The 19884-nt window shown below is 39.3% G+C and overlaps 1 protein-coding gene across 4 annotated transcripts in view; it reads right to left on the minus strand.

The window, feature by feature from the left end:
- Positions 1-417: 417 nt before the first annotated feature.
- Positions 418-19884, minus strand: part of tsc22d2.L (TSC22 domain family member 2 L homeolog) — a 35129-nt gene continuing 15662 nt past the window's right edge. For 2 of the 4 annotated variants that reach the window (XM_018263809.2, XM_018263808.2), the window contains 2 exons: positions 4625-4676; positions 418-1094 (listed from right to left, as the gene is read on the minus strand). In XM_018263809.2, the coding sequence (XP_018119298.1) occupies positions 825-1094; positions 4625-4676 (322 nt within the window). In that variant the 3' untranslated portion in view covers positions 418-824. The remainder of the gene's footprint in view (positions 1095-4624; positions 4677-19884) is intronic. The other 2 variants (XR_001935813.2, XR_001935812.2) reach the window with 1 other exon arrangement.

Consider the following 19884-nt stretch of genomic DNA (forward strand, 5'->3'; position numbering starts at 1 on the left):
ATCAATGTTCTTGCCACAGATTTATGGTTTTTGGCTTTCATTCAAAGAGAATCAAGTCACTTTAGTCATATAAAGATACATGGCCACATTCCAATTTCCAGTATTAAAGTTGTTGAAATATATGGAATCTACAGTTTTTAAAACGTGGTCCTTCATCCCCCCCATAAGAAACACCTTTTTGTATATAGAAAATATATATGTTATAGGTTCACTTATAAAGAGTGCATATGTATATACTGCCTTTAGCTGACTTTCTTATATCCTTCCAAGCTATTACATGCAACAACCATTTTTAATGTTCTCCCCCCCCTTTATTAAGTTATAGTTATGAAATAGTAAGCCAGGAATAAGTGCAAAAATAACATCTTGTTAAACCAATCTTCGCACTTTATGCACATTACTACTTGCACTATAGCCATGGTAGAATCACAAACCTGAAGTGGAATGGCTATATATTTTTTTTTTTTTTTTAACATAAAATGCTGCTTCACACCCTTTAAAAGAAAAGGGCTAGGAACACAAAGTATTGCAGGTGTCCTGACCATCCAGGGGCTCGTCTCCCGAGAATAAAAGGCCTGAAATTATCGCTCAGATTCTTAACTTATAATATGAAACATGTTTCACTTCTCTCTCATCTCTCTAGAAGTGGGAGACATGGAAAAATGATTGTCTAATACTGAAAAAGGCCAAACACACAAATGAAGCATGGCTACTTGCTTTCATTTTTTCTTGTTTTCGGTTTTAAAGTGAAACAAACAGCAGTGGCACACAAGGACAGATTGCTTTCGGTCTGCAACACAAGGCAAGAAAGCAGTCTCTATGATTTACGCTGAAGAGACATTCGGTTGCTGCGAGGGGTGTGCATTCTGTGGAGCACTCATTGGAGCTGTAGTCACTGGAGGCTGTTGCTGCTGGCAAGTGCTCAGTCCAGCTTGGGTTGAGAGTTGAGACAGCTGATCGTTGTTGGAAAGGGATTTTAACAGTGCATTTTCCCGTTCAAGTGTAGAGTTCTTCTCTATTAATTCCTTTATTTGTTCCTTGAGGACTTCCACTTCTTCTCTTACTGCATACATTAGATGGCTTTTCACCAGGTCCTAGGAAAAGGGGTTATCACACAGAGAATCAGAATGTTGCTAGAAACAATGTTCCTACAATAGCACAGTGCAACAGCTATGGAAAACTCGCCATGAGTATACCAGTTCAGCAAAATTAGCTTCAACAAACAGGGAATTGTTCAAGGTTCTTTTGTTAAAAGGTTTTGATCAAAAAATTGGCAAGCCACTATACAAAGCACATATGCTAAGAGACTGAAAAGAAAGAATAGACTTCCACCTTAAGGGCAGAGATTCGGGGAGACAAATCGCTTCTTCTTCGGGGGACTAATCTCCCCGAACTGCCTTCCCGCCGTCTAGAATTTAAATCGCCGGTGGGATGGCACTCGAGCACTTCATTTCCGAAGTTGGCTCACGAGAAAACCTCGGGCGACTTCGGAAAACAAAGTGCTCAGATCCCGCTGGCGATTTCGATTCTAGCCGGTGGGAAGGCAGTTCGGGGAGAATAGTCCCCCGAAGAAGAGGTGATTTGTCTCTGGACGACTAAATCTCCCTGCATCTCCACATGTGTCTCTGCCCTAATATCCGGCCTTTTTCATTTTTTATCATTTGTGCCCCTTAAGAACACACTTAAGGTTGAAACGCGTTGGGCTCACCAAATATTAATTTGTAATTTTGTAATTTTTTTTCTTTAATTGGGTGTGCTATCTGTTTCTGATTATTTTTAGTAGCTAATTTTGGAGACCCTGATGGGGAGTCTCCTATGGATTAGCACCCCACATTCTATTGTTGAGGGTGTGCGCCTTCTCTCCTAATTCTGTCTCTGACCTAATGGAACAGTAAAATATAATGCACTGGTAAAAATGGTGTCTTTGCTGGGAAACAGACTTTTGCAACATTGTTTAAAAAGTAACAACCAGAAGTAAAGCAAATACTGCTTTAAATAGCAATTTTTAGCACTGAATATTTTAATAAATATATATTGGAAAGTTGCTTAGAATGATGTTTTCTTTTAGTGAGCACATTTTTATTTTGGGGATAACGTGCCTTTTAAAGGAATGGTAACACTAAAAATTAAAAACGTTTTAAATTAATTAAAATATCATGTAGTGTTGCCCTGCGTCAGTATAAGTCAGTATAATGTATATTGCAGAGTTGCTTGTAATTGTTTTCTTTTAATAGGCAAAAATTGTTTTGCTTCACCCTTTAATTTTTCAGCAATAGTTTCTTGAAGTTTAGTCCACATTCCATAAAGCAGGCTTCCAAGTAGACAAAATATGCATAATTTTACCAACTTCTTTATTATTTAGCATGTCTAAATGCTACTGAAGGATAATATTGTGTAGAACCTGGTTGTGTTTTCCTGGCAAACTAGAACCCAATATGGGAAATAAAGCTTGTTTCTCTCTTCTGATTTATATTGAACAATAAAAAAAAACTATGCCTTAAAATAGAATACTTAGGGGGTATTAACTAAAATTTTAATTTATCTAATTTTTTTAATTAAAATTATTGGATTATCCAGTGCAAATCACAATGTCAAGAAACAACTTCAGGAACATCTGCCAATGACTTCTACACAACCTTTACAGGTTTTAGAACGAGTATTTTTGTATTTGGGTTTTTAGCAGCTTTGGGGTATAATAAATCTCTAATAATTGAGTTTTCCCGGAGAATCGAGACTTCATAAATAGGCACCATAGTATTGTTTTAAAAGCCTTACAGCCCATGTACTTCCTCTGAAAAGTACCAGTGATAGTTTTAAAGGGAAACTGAGGTGTGCTCACTTTTTAGCCAAACAATATACAATACACTGGAGCATTTTAAGTCTAAAATGGTCACAACTGAAAGGGAGCCATTGGAAGGGATCTTGGATCCTTTGATCTGGCTAAAGTAGCCCGGCCTGAAAGGTACCCCATGTGACATTAGCGTAAAACTCCATGGAAAACAAATCAGAACAGGGCTATGAAACAGGATTGAAATAGAGCAGTGAAGAAGCACCTGAAAAATCAGTTACACCTCAAAGTCTTAAAATGAGCCAATCCTCTTTCTGGGTCAAAAACTGCCTGTACCCACTGCCAGGCTGTTTCTAGTGACGTCAATAGGAGGTGGCACTGGCGCTTTCAAGTACTTTTCTGATTGTTGGCAGTTTCAGGTACTTTTTGGCTTCCTGAAACATGCAGGCAGATGAAGAACCCGGTGTGCCATCAGTCTAAAGGAAATGTTTAATTTTTTTTTACCTTTTGACAGCCATATGTTAAATCCTCTTTGTTTGTTGGACTTCACAAATTTAACATTTTTAATGATTCTTATTTTATCTGTGTTACTTAATTGTAGGGATGCACCGAATCCACTATTTTGGATTCGGCCGAACCCCCGAATCCTTCACAAAAGATTCGGCCGAATACCGAACCGAATCCGAGGGACGTGAGGGGGAAAACATTTTTTACTTCCTTGTTTTGCGGAAAAAAGTCACGCGATTTCCCTCTCGCCCTTTATTTGCATATGCAAATTAGAATTCGGTTCGGCCAGGCAGAAGGATTCGGCCGAATCCGAATCCTGCTGAAAAGGGCCAAATCCTGGCCGAATCCCAAAACGAATCCTGGATTCGGTGCATCCCTACTTAATTCAAGGTATATTTACATGTAATAAGAATTAATTTTTACCTATACTGTTGCAGAACAGTCGCTGATTCTCACTGAATCACAACATTTTTCAACTTAAAGCACCAGTAACATCAAAAAATTAAAGTGTTTTAAAGTAATGAAAATTTCAGCAATGGTAATACTGATATGTTTGCCTCAGAAACACTACTATTGTTTATATAAATAAGCTGCAGTGTAGCAATGGGGGCAGCTATTCAAAGGCAAAAAGTCTCCGGTCACGCACCAAATAAGCTCTGTAGAACATAATGGTGTTATTTGTTATCCACTATTTAACCTGTGCCATATTTTAAATTTCCGCCATTGCTTAACAGCAGCTTGTTTATATGAACAATAGTAGTGTTTCTCAAGCAAACAGATCAGTTTTACCAGTACAGGGCAACAGTACATTATATTTCCATTACTTTAAAACACTTACATTTTTGGCGTTACTGTTCCTTTAAAGTGTTACCAGCAATATCTTAAATTTTACATCCCCTGATTTTAATTTTCTCTCTTTTTTTTACACCATCTTTTGTGGTCCCATCAATTTATAATGCATATTGCATTTCCCTAATTTTACACTTCCTGGATTATGCACCATGAAATTGCCCCTAGAGCCACTCAACTATGCATGGCTGAATATAACCAAGCTCCCTTAAATACCTTGACATAGCCTCTTATGCCAAAATTTAATACTCAGTGATTTTTAATTTTCTGCAGAAAATGTTAAGAAATATAAGGTTCACCTTTAATGATAGAGAGGCATATGGACTTCATGTCACACTCCCCAGAGAAGGCAGTAGCTCCTGCTACTTCTAGACTGAGTTTAGCTGAAGGGCACCTAAATAGCTTTTGTGAATTAAAATATTTGTACTGTTTTTAAAGCCAACACACTGCTGTATAATTGTCTGTATTGTTGGTACTTACCATTGCCTGTTCAATTTTGTTGTCGATGGCTACTACATTTGCACTGGATGAACTGCAAAAAAAGAGAAAAAAAGAATTACACACCTGAAAAAAGACATTTACAAGAATAAAATTCACTTGTTAAGCAGAGCATTTAAATCAAGTGTATTTATATATATATATATATATATATATATATATATATATATATATATATATATATATATATATATAATGCGAACACAATGCCTAAGCAAAGAGAACTGCCGACAGGTATTATGTTCTACTTTAGATCTGTTGATAAGGTTAACACAACTATCTACAAGCGCTGGCTCTATACCTCTCCCAGTTCTAATCTGGAACTCCATGCTGAGGATTTGGTATGGTATTGGATGCACAAGCAGCAGTGACCGGCAGATATTGGTGCAAATATCTGGTGGGTATATGGTATCAGATCCGTTATCGGGAAATGCGTTCTCCAGGTCCAGAGCATTCTGGATAACAGGTCCCATACCTGTACTATCATTAGTATACACATTGTTCCCATTGATTTTTTGGATTTGGCCCCAATCCTGCTGAAAACAGTAGAATCTTGGCCCGAATCCCAAACCAAATCCTGGATTTGGTGCATCCCTAGTATGTATGTGCTCTATTATTTATGGTGGAGTACTTAAAAATAAATAAATGAATAATAGTAACTGCAAATAGCATGATGAAAAAAATAAATAGGGTAAAGGGAATCACTTAGTTTATGGCTCTTGTGAGCTATGATCAAATAAAACCACAGATTTTGGCGTTGCTGGGTGATTGTTGCTAAGTTTGTCATAAATATCAGAAGTAGATACATGCAGTTTTGTCCTGGGGTAGTTTGGAGGGAGTGTTTTGGAAAACACATGTGCAGTCCTCTGAGGCTCTTTTTAACATGCCGAGCTGCTCATTATGTGTGTTAATCAGTATCGTTAGCACAGGCATTGCTTTGGAATTATATAAAAATCACATGAAACAACTTTCTGCCAATGTAATTTACTAGGTTCAATTATAAAATGATGCAATTCTAATAAAATTTCATCCTTGTGATAGTGAGATCAACCTTACATGCAATGCTCTTACTCCCTGCCCCAGTGAAGCTTACATTCTAACGGTGGCCATACACGGAGAGATCTGCTCGTTTGGTGCCAAACGAGTGGATCTCTCCCCGATATGCCCACATTGAGGTGGGCAATATTGGGATGATCCAATTGTGGGACCTAGGACCCAACAATCAGATCATAATTCAGTCAATATGGCGGTAGGATCGCAGTACCGCATCAACGAACAGATGCGGCCCCAATAAGACGGGATTTTTAACCCTGCCCGATCGACATCTGGCTGACTTTCGGTCCGATATTAATCGGTGACGCCCATCAGAGGGCCCCACACACGGGCCAATGAGCTGCCAACTTGGTCTGTTGGCAGCTTTTATCGGCCCATGTATAGGGACCTTAAGTTACCCTATCACACAATAGGGTCTGTAATATCAGAATCTGTCTGTATGTTTTTGGAGTGTCAGAAAAAACCAGAGTACCCAGAGGAAACTTACACAATCAAAGGCAGAACATATTCTAGTTGGAATTGAACCCAGAGCCATGGCACTATAAGGCAGCAATTAAAAAAAATGAAATCCTTTGTACTACTGGTCAGTACATAATCAGTACTGAGATTCACTGATGGTTTAGCTTAGCAGATGATGGACCAAATGCGAAGTCTGGCTTCTGGGTCAATGATCAGACTCTGCAACCTGCTCAGAATTCTGAGTAATAATTCCTTAAAGGACACCTGTTGTCAAAAATATTATCCCCAACTAAAGGTGCGGGTTAATAGAGCCTGCACTCCGGTTGGGGGTAACAGTAGCTTTTTTTAAATAAAATTGCCCCCCTCCGCCAGCGCTAGGTCACTTGCACCGGTAAGGAGCGGCCATGTTGGTCAGAGCACATGCACCTAACTCACTTGTGATGTCACGCGTATGTGCATAATAATAGTTGCTCATTATGCTCATGCATGTGTCCCAACATTCAAATCCTTCCTTGCAATTTTATCTCGCGGAAAAAAAAATGTATCTTTATGTTTTACGGGAGGTGCTCCATGTAGGCCATGCCGCATCAATGAAGCCTTCTTACATACAAATTCAAAGGAACATAGGCACACTCCACTCAATGCTTTTGCAAAAAATAGAAAATGCTTCTTTATTTTAATGAGATCCCAGCAAACGTTTCGGGAAGGGGCATGTCCCTGAAATGTTTGCTGGGATCTCACTAAAATAAAGAAGCATTTTCTATTTTTTGGAAAAGCATTGAGTGGAGTGTGCCTATGTTCCTTTGAATCTGCATGTGTCCCAACATGGCTCCCTCCCAGTGCAGGTGGCTTAGAGCTGGCGGGTGGTAATTTAAAAAAACAAACAAACTACTGTTACCCCCATCCAGAATACAGGGTCTTGCAGTCTCAAAAATAGTATATTGTTGCATAGTATGTACAGCAGATGTTTTTGAATATATATTTAAAAAAAAAGTGTTTTTGTTTTCCATCCCATTTGTGGTTCTATGCACGTTCATTGAAACATACGGACACTCCAGAAAGTCTTACTTATCTCCATTCTTTTATAACAAAGAGAGACTTCTGCAATACCCCTTGTGGAATTCGAGAAACCAGGTACATGTCTACTGGCATCACATGCCTACACTGCAATAAAACCAGCAGATACTTTCTAAGCTTTATAATGCAATTTCCTTTGTGTGCAACACCTCATTCATGTGCACACAGAGATTATCAGAGCGAGAGGGAGCATTAGTCTAATTAAGAAAACAAAGTGCTAGCTCCCGCAAACATTTATATAGGAATGCAAATAGTGGAGAAAGAATGTCCTGTGCACACAAACTATCCCTCTCAAATAAGGAAGAACAAACTGAAAATAAACCAGACTTGTAAATAGCCTTTAGATATTATCTGCACCACTCATTCCTCTGCTTTTTCTCAACGCACACTCACTAATTCCAGTTTTTGTTCCCCTTTGTGCAGTGTAGAGATTTGATCCCAATTTTGAGACCTCCCTGGCTTTTCCCAGGACATGTCAGTAAAGGTAATGACATTAATTATATATATATATATATATATTAGTTATGGTGATATCACTGCTAATGAGTTATTGCTAAGAATAATGTTGACCGTAACATTAGCATTTAATTCATATGCAACTGTATGTGTGCCTCTCTGCCAATGAACATATGTATATATACAGGTATGGGTTCCGTTATCTGGAAAACCCCAGGTTCCGAACACTCTGAATAACAGGTACCATACCTGTATATATAATAGGTAGAAGAGTAACAAATGCAATAGACTCTAATCTCAACTAGGGGTTTGGTTCAGAGACACGATTACATGGCCATTCTTCGTCACAGCAGAACATTTGTTAGAATAAGCATTTTGCAGGTATGGGATCCATATCCAGAAAGCCCTGAATTAAGGAACGGCCATCTCCCATAGACTCCATTATAATCAAATAATCCAGTGTTTTAAAAATGATTTCCTTTTTCTCTGTAATAATAAAACAGTAGCTTGTACATGATCCCAACTAAGATTTAATTAATCCTTATTGGAAGCAAAACCAGCCTATTTGGTTTATTTAATGTTTACATGATTTTCTAGTACACTTAAGGTATGAAGATCCAAATTATGGAAAGATCCGTTATTCGGCAAACCCCAGGTCCTGAGCATTCTGGATAACAGGTCCCATACCTGAACTCTAAAACATTCAAATGTAATACAGTGTTTTTTGATATTTGTCATAAAGTAATACTTCAGCATATAATTAAAATAAACCATAACAAGTCCAGTAAATGTCAACCTCAGCTTTTACTTTCTACAATGGCAAATCACCCACAGTACTCAGATAACCAATATGCCAATTAATGGCACTGTGTAAATGAATGGGCAGCCTTTTTATTCTACCCTGCCGCAAGAAAACTCACCAGTATATTGTCCCGCTGCGTGGATAAGAGCGAGATACGCCAAGGTAAGACCTCCTGCATGCCATTCCTCTGCCACATAAATGAACTCCTATTAAAAAATTGCGTAGAAAGGGTAGCAGACTTCCCCTTTATCACTGAGGGAACTTTGCAGACTTGTGTAACACTAGAGTGTGTCACAGGCAGCGGCAGAGCTTTATATCTGTACCAACAATGGGCGTGGTATAACCTGCTGTTTGATAACAAACTGAAAGGCGGGGAGAACAGAGTTTGTGAACCATGTCAACGACTTGTAGAGAACAGCTTAGTCATCCAAATCTAATTACGGTAATTGGATCAATCCAAACTGTGGGTTTGCTATAAAATGCCATAGAAAGTCACTATTTAGTGGGCTGGAGGGAGGGATGCTGGTTGGGCCTCTGTTTACTTGAAATGCCAGGGCCTATTTTGTCTCTCAGTCCAGACCTGCAGGTATGGGACCCTTTATACAGAATGATCGGGACCTGGGGTTTTCCGGATAATGGATCTAATTTAGATCTTTATCTCTTCAGTCTACTAGAAAATAATTTAAACATTAAATAAACCCAATAGGCTGGCTTTGCTTCCAATAAGGGCTAGTTATATTTTAGTTTGGATCAAGTACGATACTTCAAGTAGTACTTCTACTACATATCACTAACTCACATTTCGTCTTTGCGCCTTTTAGTGTGCCTTTAAAACAGTAATTCAATAGCGGATTGGGTCTACTATCTGGAGAAAATTATCAACGAGCACTCCGTGTCCACCCGTAGGGAAAATTATCAACGAGCACTTCTATTTTCAGCTCATTAAAAACATCAGTTCCCTGACGCATTAAGTATCTGCCGTTACGTAGTCATAGGTATATATATATATATATATATATATATATATATATTAAGGCATTTGTGAACCCAAGAGCGGGACCCAGGGGTCTACACACCCGGGTCACCACCAAATTTGGGTGAGCTGTTTTGATGCAAAGTGCTTTTGAATTGACCGCTAGCTTCAAAATCGTCACTTGACAGCAAAGCTTGGTTTGTACATGGAGTTTTAGTGCTTTGAATAGCGGCTTTAACCTTTACTAATACATAGTGAATGGAACCAAATTTAGCAATTTCCCCAATTATAAGTTGTATACATATTAGTCTACGATCTGGAAACCAAAAAAAAGGGCAATGTGGTACAAGCCCAAGTTCACTGCTCAAGTACAGTTGCAGTATTTTTGTTGATGGCCATGTTGTGACCCAATATGGCCACCAACATCAGGTGCTCCTTTCCCAGTGCAGGGTTAGAATGCTATACAGGGGGCATTTCTTAGAAAAATACTATTGTTTCCCCCGATCTTAAGTGTGGGCTCTGTTAGCATAAACCACAATTTTTAGGTTACAGGTGCCCTTCAAAGGGGTGGTTCATCTTTAAAATTAACTTTTAGTATATTAAAGTGTGGCCAATTCTAAGCAACTTTTAAATTGATCTTCATTATTAATTTTGTATAGTTTTTGAATGATTTGCCTTTGTCTTCTGACTCTTTCTAGCTTTCAAATGGGGGTCACGGGTCACTAAAAATCCTATGTAAAACAAATGGTCTGTAAAGCTACACATTTATTGTTTTTGCTACTTTTGTTTATTCATCTTTCTATCCTGACCCTCCCCTATTCATTTTTCATCTCTTGTTCAAATCAGTGAATGGTTGCTAGAGTAATTTGGACCTGACAACTAGATTGCTGAAACTGCACAGTTGCTGAAGAAAAAGCTAAGTAACTCAAAAATCTCAAATAATAAAAAAATGAAAACAAATTGTCTCAGAATATCACCTCTGCATAATACTAAGAGTAAACGCAAAGTTGAACAACCCCTGTAAGTATTGGCACTCCAAATTACAGAGAGAAATCTTATATGTGAAACCCCCCAGCTCCCGTGCACTTCAGGTAATGATCCTATACCAGTACTTGCAGTGTGTATATCAAAGAATAAATGGCAGCTTTGTATATCTTGGAAGCAATGAAGATTACAGCAAGGAATGCTATATATCACCAAGAGTATCTGGACACACTATAAAAAATGACATATAGTTAGAGCTTACTGCTAAGTTCCACACGGTCTCTGGAAGCAAAGTCAGCACAGGAAAGATCTGTAGGGAGCGTGGGGGTTTTATGGGTGATCAGAGGCAAACAAACCGAACATCCCTGTGTACAACGTCAAGTGTCGGAAAAAATGGCGTAAAGGTAGCGGTCATTGGACTCTGAAGTGGAAACGTATCCTCTGGAGTAATAATTTCACTAGCAGTCTGATGGAAAAGTCTGGGATTGACAGAGGCCAGGAGAAACACTAACTGCAAGAATGCATAATGCTGACAGTAAGTAATGTTCTGAAACGGTTTTTCCATGATTTGGGCTACAAAGAAACCGGAGTGCTACGGTGTACTAATTCGTTTTTGACAATTCTGAGCTTTGTAATTTGTGGCAACAGTTTGGGAAATGCTTTTTCCTATTTCAGCACAATAATGTTCCCATGCACAAAGCACGGTCCATACAGAAGGAGTGGCCAAGCTTGACCTGCACAAATGGCCACTGTGAGCCCAGCCTAATGCCCAATAACAGTGCCCAACCTCAGCGATGCTCTTGTAGCTGAATGGAAGCAAATCCCTCCAACAATGTTCCAGCATCTAATGGAAAGCATTCCCATAAAAGTAGAGGATGTTATAGCAGCAAAGAGAGAACCAACTTCATATTAATACCCTTGATTTGAGAATGAGATGTTGGACAGGTGTCTGGATACCTTTCACCATTTAGGGGCCTATTTATCATACTGTGTAAAAAAACAGCAACCAAATACACCACACATCGCTAGGCATTGGTACCTAAGAAAAAGGGGTATTTATCAAGTTGTGTATAGATTTTCAGTAACTGCATACCTGTGTTCCACTGCTTTTTACACTGTTTTTTTTTTTCAGCATTAGAAGTGTGGTTTAAAATGTTATAGAATGGCTAATTACATGCAACTTTTCATGTGTTATTTTGTATATTTTTTTTTAATTATTTGCATTCGTCAGACTCTTTCCAGCTTTCAAATGGGGGTCACTGACATCATCTAAAAAAACAAATGCTCTCAAAGGTTACACATTTACAGTTATTGGTACTTTTTATTATTAATCTTTCTATTCAGGCCCTCTCCTATTCATATTCTAGACACTTTTTCAAATCAGTGCATGGTTGCCGAGGTAATTTGGACCCTAGCCAACAGATTTCTGAGATTGCAAACTGGAGAGCTGCTGGATAAAAACTACATAAAACTCAAAAACCACAAATAATAACATATATTTTATAATAAATAGGCCCCTTGGTCTAATACCATAGGAAGTAGCTAACTGCTTCAGGGGTTAATGCATAAGGGCAATACAATCATAATACTAACAAGAAATTGAGACTCACTCATAAAGCATCATTCACCAAGAAAAAATAATTTTCAAATTTTGACAACTGTTCCTATAGAGAGGTAATGTATTAAAAGTTGCAAATGTTGCACCAGTTCTAGCAGTGGTAGGGGAGCCCTTATCCAGAAAGCTTCAAAATACAGGAAAGTCATCTCCCATAGTCAATTTTTAAGGGGGGGAAAAAAAAATGATTTAAAAATGATTCCCCTTTTCTCTGTAATAAACCAGTAACTAAGATGCATTCATTCATTTTGGTGTCAAAACAATCCTATTGGCTTTATTGAAGGTTGCAATTTTTTTATGGTGATCCAGATTACAGAAATATCCCTGATCCAAAAAGCCCCAGGTCCCAAGCATTCCAGGTAATAGATCTTAAACCTGTAACACACAACAACCAATCAGATGTTTACAAGCACAAGATGAATATAGGGCAGTGTCGAGCTTACAGCAGCACAGCTCTACAATCCATGAGCAGAAGTATTGGAATACTGAAATGTATGTTTATAGCCACAGATATGTGTTGTCTAAACAAGCTCTTGTAAATGCAATGAAACACACATACTTATGTTTAGGTACAAAGCAGACAAAAATGTAACCTAAGCCTATATATGTTATGCATGGTAATTGTTTGTTTTTCCCTTCGATAAATATGTTGCACTTCCTTTGTATAATATGTACAAAAACAGCAGAAAAAAAACCTGCCTGTGATTGTGTCCATGTCTACAAAAGTATTGCTATACTCCGTAATGACAATTTTATACATAAAAAAATATACATTTTGCTTTATTAATATATCATGCCCAGTTGCATTGTTAATTCCAGCAGATGGAGCTATTGTTCAGGTGTTTCTATGTATCCTGATAGCATGAAAGGATTCCTGATAACAAATGACTAAGCAGAGATTAATGCCATACAGCTCACTTGTATAGGACTTGCTGAATGGACAGTTCTTGATATACCCAGAAGCTGGATTTCTTCACCTTATTTATTTAGGGACCCAAATTAAGTCTTAGATTCAAGGGATCAAGGTGACACATTTTCTGCTCATGACCCATAAGCTAAGAATCTCTGTCCTGTCTATCACTAAATATAGATAAGAAAATTCACCAGCAAATTGTAAAAGACCATTAACCATTCAGTATATTTATACGTATGGGAGATCTGTGTTACTCTGTTAGGGCAGCGACACACGGTAAGATTCGGGAGATTAGTCGCCCGGCGGCACATCTCCTCTTCTTGGGGCGACTAATCTCCCCAAACTGCCTTCCCCTCGGCTAGAATGTAAATTGCCGGCGGGATGGCACTCGGATCGCTTCGTTTTCCAAAGTCACCCGAACTGCCTTTCCCTACCTTCCCGTCGGCTATAATGAAAAATCACCAGCAGGATGGCCTCACGAGGAAACTTAGGGCGACTTCGGAAAACAAATTGTCGCCCCGAAGAAGAGGAGATTTGTCTCCCCGAATCTGCCCATGTGCCGTTATCCTTATAATATGGATTAATTAACACAAAATTGGGTAGATCTCCTTTTAAGTTCTAGGACTTTGTAGTTGAACTGCTGAATATGTTAGCTCCTTATAAATAATATATCTTTCTTAAACTAGTGACAAAATAATCTTTGTATTCTTTGTATGTGCACAGAGATAGGCACCTCCTAGAGGGCTCATTTAGGAACCAAAGTTCTAAAACACATGCAAATCACTATGTGCATATTGTGTGCTGCAATATGTTTGCAATTTACCTATCCTACCCAATCCTAGGTCCAGAGATTAGAAAGCAAACACTGCTAGTATTATTACCTGAAACATCACCCTCCCTCTGCTTTGCTGACCAGAGTGTTAGGGCAATGGCACACCAGGAGATTTACAAATTGACAGTGATAAATCTCTGCTTCTGAGGGCAACTAATCTCCTGTAAAAGCTTTTCCACCGGAAATAATGTCAATCGTGGTTGGAAAAACCCATGTGTAGCTTCAGTCTCCCAAATTCGCTTAGGGTCAGGGCACACAGGCAGATTCGGGGAGATTAGTCGCCTGGCGACAAATCTCCTCTTCTTCGGGGCAACTAATCTCCCTGAACTGCCTCCCTGACGGCTGAACTGTAAATCGCCGACGGGATGGCACTCTGAGCTATTCGTTTTCTGAAGTCGCCCGAAGTTGCCTCACAAGGAAACTTCGGAAAACGAATTGCTCAGAGTGCCATCCCGCCAGCAATTTACAGTTTAGCCGGCGGGAAGGCAGGGGAGGAAGTTCGGGGAGATTAGTCCCCCGAAGAGATTTGTTGACAGGCGACTAATCTACCCGAATATGCCTGTGTGTCCTGACCCTATAAATTGCCTCAAGACAAAACTACAAGCGATTTTGGGAATCTAATCTGAAGCGACACATGAGTTTTACCACCATTGATTCACATTATTGGCTTCTACAGGAGATTAGTCGCCCACTCAGAAGCAGACATTTATCGCTGGCGATTAATCTCCTGGCGTGCCACTACCAAAAGGGTTAGTTCACACGAGGAGATTCGGGGAGATTCTCCTTGTCTTCTGAGCGACAACGTGTGACCACGTGTGCTTTGGCGCAGGCGACTTTTCCTTATAGCCTATGGGAAAACACGCTGAGGCAGTTCGGGGAGATTGTCACTCAGATGAGGAGACGATTTGTCGCCAGGCGACAAAATCTCCCCGAATCTCCTTGTGTGAACTAACCCTAAAGGTAAAAAAACACAAGTGGATAAACACAGGCTCAAAATAAGCCCCTACGTCAGCCTGGTGTGTGTTGCGTTGTGTGTGCCTGCACCGAAATCTGTTGTGTGTGCCTGCACAGACACAGTGGCTCCAGGTGAAGGCACATCAGAAAGCTGTTAGAGTTGTGGCACACATGAAGATTTGGGGCAGATTAGTCACCCATCGACAAATCTTCTCTTCTTCGGGCGACTAATCTCCCCAAAATGCCTTCCCGTCAGCAAGAATACGAATTGCTGAATACGAGGGAACTTCAGGCAACTTCAGAAATTTTAAGCAATTCGTATGCCATCCCACTGTCTATTCGTTTTCTTGCGGGCGGGAAGACATTTTGGGTAGATTAGTCACACGAAGAAGAGAAGATTTGTCGCTGGGCAACCCCCCTTATACCACAGCACTCACTAGGGGATTTTTTTGTCGAAAACAGTCGTTTGCCTAAACCAGAGTGTGGACTTTATTAGGTGGGGGAAGGGAGAAACAATTCTGATATCATATGTGCCCTTTAACACCAAGAAAATGCCTTTTCCGCATTCTTCTAGTTTACAAGGTAATTTCAGACACAGGTGATAAACCGCTATAGTCTGGCATTGCCATAAAAGTCACTGATCAAGTAAGCATCGCCTGAAGTTTTTCCGCTAAGATCTCTTTTGTCTTGCCAGCTCTTTTTTATTCTAACAACCTGACAAGAGGCAAGAAAAGTGAGCATGGGAGAGTCAGGAAATCTCAAATAGCAAAAAAAAACGTGCATTACACATTGATTTAAATCAAAGAAGTGTGCAAAGGATTTATTTGCAGGGTTTAAAGTGATACCTATCCTGTAAACTGGTTGTTTATTTCACCTTAATTTGACACCTGCTTATCTGACAGAAGTGATAACATTATCCATACTGTTTACCAAGCAAGCTAATAAAGAAGGTTTACTAGTAGTGGATTATTGCTAAGCGACACTGGTAGTTAGCACTAATGAACAAGGAAAGATCTGCAATACCCACTATCCACTTAGGCAACTCTGGAATTACATGGTAACTACAGCGGGTGTGAAGAAATGCTAAGCACAACAACCCAAAGCTATGGAGTAATTTTATACAAAAGCACGTATCAATAATAGCTGTGCTTATTCTACAGGGATGACATTAAAAAGGCATGAAAGAAACAGAAAAATCCTAGGACAAACATTGATCCCCAGAACGACCATCAAATAACAAAGCTTGCATTATTACCGTTTTTCCAAAATCTACGTTTTAAGTTTAATGCTCCTGTCTCTGGTGTTTCAGTCTGGCAGCTCAGTAATTCAGGTGCAGACTGTGAACTGTTACAATTCTGCAACATTTAGTTGATCCATTTCTCAGCAGCATCTCTGGAGTATTAGCAGCTATTGTATCAATTCTAACAGCTGTAATGAAACCCAGAGATTCTGCTCAGCAGGGACAAAGATAAGAACTGTATCAATTTAGAACAGTTTACAGGGTTGGCAACCACTTCAAAATGCATGTGTTTTAAGATAAGCTATTGTTTCCATTACTCAATGTAAATGGAGGAGGTGTGGTCGGGCTTGAGTGTTTTACTGTTGTTATTCTTATTTGTATCACTAGGTGGGAGTATTCAGTTGTTAGGGAGTTGTTATCCTGTTACCTTCCCATTGTTCGTTTAGGTTACTAGGGGAAAGGTAGAGCAGCAGTAAAGACTGACTTAAGCTCCCCATAGACGCGACGATTCTTCTTGCCCAACGACTGATTTTAGGGAAGCCCGACCAATTATCGTGTGGTTAGTGGTATTCGAACGATCGTACATCTTACGATTTTTCGGCCGACATCTGTCGGGAAATTGATCGGCCAGGTCAAAAAATCTTTGTCGGTCCCAGTGCAATCTCTCTATGTTTGCAGGGCCCAGCAGGCAGCTCCCCTTTGTTTTCCTGGTAAATTGGTCTTTTTAGTTGATGGTAAATTCGTATGATCGTACGATCGTTCTGAGAAGATCGTGGTCTCACGATCAGGATCTGATCTTTTAAAAATCTCAACATCTATGGCCAGCTTAAAGTTTATCAGAGCACAAGTCACATTTAAAAGTAATTATATATATATATATATATATATATATATATATATATATATATATATATATACACACACACACACACACACACACACACACACACCTCTTTACATCTCCCAGAGATCACCGGCACTTCTTGAGTCAGAAACCAGACTAATACACAGTTAGGTCCATAAACCTTTGGACAAAGGCAACTTTTTTCTAACTTTGGTTCTGTACATTACCACAATGAATTTTAAATTAAACAACTCAGATGCAGTTGAACTGCAGACTTTCAGCTTTAATTGGGCAAAAAGATTGCATAAAAATGTGAGGAACTAAAGCCTTTTTTTTTTTTAGCACAATCTTCATTTCAGGGGCTTAAAAACAATTGGACAAATTAAAAAACTGAAAATAAAATGTTCATCTCTAATACTTGGTTGAAAACTTGAAAAGTCTTGAACTCATAAGCTCCCCATAGACGCGACGATTTTAGGGAAGCCCGACCAATCCTTCGAAATTGTGTGGTTAGTGGGATTCGAACGATCGTACATCTTACGATTTTTCGGCCGACATCTGTCAGGAAATTGATTGTCCAGGTCAAAAACTCTGTCGGTCCCAGTGCAATCTATCTACGTTTGCAGGGCCAAGCAGGCAGCTCCCCTTTGTTTTCCTGGCAAATTGGTCTTTTTAGTTGATGGTCAATTCGTACGATCGTTCTGAGAAGATCGTGGTCTCACGATCAGGATCTGATCTCAACATCTCTGGCCAGCTATAGACATCGCCAATTTCTGGGCTTCCTCGTTTTTAGGGTTGGGGCACACTGGGAGATTTGGGGAGATTTATTCATCCGGCGACTAATGGCCTCTTTTTTGGGGCTACTAATCTCACCTAACTGCTTACCCCTATCTTCCGCCTGCTAGAATGAAAAATCGCCTACGGGGTGGCACTTGCAGCGCTTCGTTTTCCGTAGTCGCCCGAAGTTTCCTCATGAGGCAGGCGATTTTTCATTCTGGCTTTCAGTTGCTGTTTGTTTGTGGGCCTTTCTGTCCAAAGTTTAGTCTTCAACAAGTGAAATGCAGCTTAATTGGGTTCAGATCAGGTGACTGACTTGGCCATTCAAGAATATTCCTCTTCACTGCCTCCTCTATTCTGATAGAGGTTGATCTTGGTTTCATCTGTCCAAAGAATGTTTTTCCAGAACTGTGCTGGCTTTTTTAGATTTTAGCAAAGTCCAATCTAGCCTTTCTATTCTTGAGGCTTATGAGTGGCTTGCACCTTGCAGTGCACCCTCTGTATTTACTTTCATGCAGTCTTCTCTTTATGGTTGACTTGGATATCGATATGCCTACCTCCTGGAGAGAGTTGTTCACTTGTTTGGCTGTTGTGAAGGGGTTTCTCTTCACCATGGAAATGATTCTGCGATCATCCACCACTGTTGTTTTCCGTGGATGTCCAGGTCTTTTTGCGTTGCTGAGTTCACCAGTGCTTACCATCTTTCTCCGGATGTACCAAACTGTAGATTTTGCCACTCCTAATATTGTAGCAATTTCTCGGATGGTTTTTTTTCTGTTTTTGCAGCTTAATAATGGTTTGTTTCATCTGCATGGAGAGCTCATTTGACCACATGTTGTCTGTTTACAGCAAAATCTTCTACATACAAGCAACTGCCTCAAATCAACTCCAGGGCTTTTATCTGCTTCATTTGAGCCCCTGAAATGAAGTGATTGTGAAGCTTTAGTTCCTCACATTTTTATGCAATCTTATTGTTCAACGCACTGAATTAAAGCTGAAAGTCTGCAGTTTAACTGCATCTGAGTTGTTTCATTTAAAATTTATTGTGGTAATGTACAGAACCAAAATTAGAAAAAAAAGTTGTCTGTCCCAAGATTTATCGACCTAACTGTATATATATCCTGGCTGCATGCACATAGTTTATTGCACATGCACCAATTGGATAGGTATGGGGCAGGCAACTGGGTTCTATAAATATGGTGCTGATCATACCACCTTAGACCTTGTGCAATCCACTAGCCAATGGGTCAAGTTCAGGAAACAGAGAAAAAACATGGAATCAAAAGACCGATAAAGTACTATACCCAGAGTGGTGTATTTATAAAGCTTATGTCATCAGGCAGAAAATCACCCTTTTTGCCATCACTTCCCATATAACCCCACTGTTCCTCAAGAGCATATAATGACATGCAGAGTTTCAGAATTGCTTAAGCCCCAGGCTGGTGACTCTCCCGTAATTTCCATGATCACTAAATACATGTTTTATACAAATTCACTGCAAACTGCTGTCAGGATTTTAGAGGTAAAGAAAGAAATGTTTAAATCTTGCAAGATCTCTAGAGCCACAAACTTTCACAATTACCAACGCTACTGCATTATCATTTTCTGTACTGGATACCCTTTGACAAGTTGTGGCATAAAGAAAAAACCTGGAACTGTGGAATTTATGGTATGTTTATGCCAATATATGAGTATATGGCAGGCAGCACTATAAGAGTAAAAAGAAAAAAAATCATCAGTTGCGTTAACAAACAAATCCTGTTAGTTATCCAAACAAAAACATGCAACAAAAAAAGAATGCAGTGGCATCAGCCAGATGAAGTTACAGACGTTCAGTTGTTTTCTTTGGATACAGTTAGCCCTTCTATTTACAGAACAGGCACATGCCGTCTTTCCCATAGAAAACAACAAAATACAACAAAAATACAACCAACACTAACAGTTTAACTCTTAACGTGCCTTAGACCCTAGAATCTACAGTGCCCTCCATAATGTTTGGGGGCAAATACATTTTCTTTGATTTACTCCACATTTTAAATCAAACAATTCAGACGTGATTAAAGTGCACATTCCAGACTTTAATTTAAAGTTATTTGCATACATTTCAGTTTCACCATGTAGAAATTACAACACTTTTTCATAGTCTCCCTCATTTCTGGACACCATAATGTTTGGGATAATTGGCTTCACTGGTGTTTGTGTAACTCAGGTGTGTTGCATTGCTTCATTAGTGCAGGGATAGGATCCTAGGCTTGCTTCTACC

The sequence above is a fragment of the Xenopus laevis genome, chromosome 5L (genome assembly GCF_017654675.1).
Source record: "Xenopus laevis strain J_2021 chromosome 5L, Xenopus_laevis_v10.1, whole genome shotgun sequence".
NCBI lineage: Eukaryota > Metazoa > Chordata > Amphibia > Anura > Pipidae > Xenopus > Xenopus laevis.